This window comes from Solanum pennellii, chromosome 7 (genome assembly GCF_001406875.1).
Source record: "Solanum pennellii chromosome 7, SPENNV200".
Taxonomy (NCBI): domain Eukaryota; kingdom Viridiplantae; phylum Streptophyta; class Magnoliopsida; order Solanales; family Solanaceae; genus Solanum; species Solanum pennellii.
Genome location: NC_028643.1, coordinates 4580881 through 4582215, shown reverse-complemented (window position 1 = coordinate 4582215; position 1335 = coordinate 4580881). Strand labels below are relative to the sequence as shown.

Below are 1335 nucleotides of genomic sequence, written 5' to 3'. Positions count from 1 at the left end.
TAAATGAAAATAACCAACAAACAATTTATTTAAATTATTTAGATTACTTCACTTTGACATTAAAAAAAACACAAAAAACTATAATACTTACCCTAAAAATAGAACTACAATTCTAATGAATTGCTAGTGTTTTTATTCTTACACACATGACACAAGACAACCACACCACTAGTTATTTATTTATCATAATTTCTATAGTACATAGTATGAGAATATTTGATGCTTCTTAACACTTGCGCCAACAATAACAATAACGTGAAAAAGTGCTTTTTCTAATGCATTGACCCTTAATTGCCTTGGGATACTCTTGTTTACACTTGATGAAACAAGTATCACTCAATAAGCAAAAACGGGTACGATATTCTTTGCTCCTCCATCGACAAGTTTTCCCCTCAACACCTTGCATATCTGCATAAAAAAATGGATGATGAGTACGTAAAATTATGGGCGGAGCTAGTAAGGATCTAGGGGAGGCAGAGCTAATAGTTGTCATTGAATCCCTTTGTGTGTTAATTCATCTTTTCACATTTTAAATCCTTAATGAAAGTTCTGACTCTGTTTATATGAGTAATATTCATAGAGAAAGATCGGTTGATAATGAATGAAATGACAAATTAATAAATTAAATTAAGAAGCTAAGTACAAACCATTGGATGAAATGAGGAGGAAGCACAAGAGGAGAGCAAGGAGTATTGTTGACTTTGACATATTCCTATAATGTATACTTTTTATGTAATTAATGATCTTTCTATGTTCTTTGAAGTGATTTGTGTGTGGGAACTATATATTAAGTGAAGAAAGGTATTTATAGCAAGGCCTAAATTTTTTTTTAATGGTTTAGTCAATTGTTCCAAAATAAAATAAAATAAAATGTAAGCAACTTGTTGACTATTTCAATGTACAAACGAGTAGTTTAAGGAATGAAGCAAAAGATATCACAGTAGCAAAAAAAATTATAAATAGGCCAGTAGGGCTTGAACACACAACCTGTGTTCGTAAGTCCTAACCATATTAAACCTTCAACTTGTTTCAAAAGGTGTCAACTTATGTATTTATATTTTGAAACTAAAATTTAATTACTATATAATGTAATTTTCCGACGAAGGGTGTGGACCAAGATAGGTCCGTCAATAGAAGTATATTTCCTCATTGCACAAAAGAACTAAGTTTACACTGTAATTATTTCTTTCACTTTTGCTTGTCATTTTTCATTTAAAAAAAAATAGTTTAGCTAATTATTGAAGCTAAATTAAATTAGATTAATTTAATATTTTAGTATTTTAAATTTAGATGTTTGAAAATTATATGAAAACTACTACAACTTGTGATTCTTTC

At 29.1% G+C, this 1335-nt stretch overlaps 1 protein-coding gene across 1 annotated transcript; it reads right to left on the bottom strand.

Annotated features, from left to right (window-relative positions):
* On the bottom strand, positions 1-761 carry LOC107025603. Its single transcript, XM_015226373.2, has 2 exons — positions 648-761; positions 1-408 (listed from the first exon to the last, which is right to left on the bottom strand). The coding sequence occupies exons 1-2, from the start codon at positions 706-708 to the stop codon at positions 227-229; spliced, it is 243 nt and encodes an 80-aa protein (XP_015081859.1). The 5' UTR covers positions 709-761; the 3' UTR covers positions 1-226.
* Between the last annotated feature and the right edge of the window lie 574 nt (positions 762-1335).

What these genes read in the sequence shown, in the direction of transcription:
- LOC107025603 (XM_015226373.2), bottom strand. Translation starts at nt 708, where the DNA reads ATGTCAAAGTCAACAATACTCCTTGCTCTCCTCTTGTGCTTCCTCCTC. An exon ending in CCTCCTCATTTCATCCAATG is followed by an intron (nt 409 to 647) that starts GTTTGTACTTAG and finishes TTTTTTATGCAG; the next exon opens with ATATGCAAGGTGTTGAGGGG.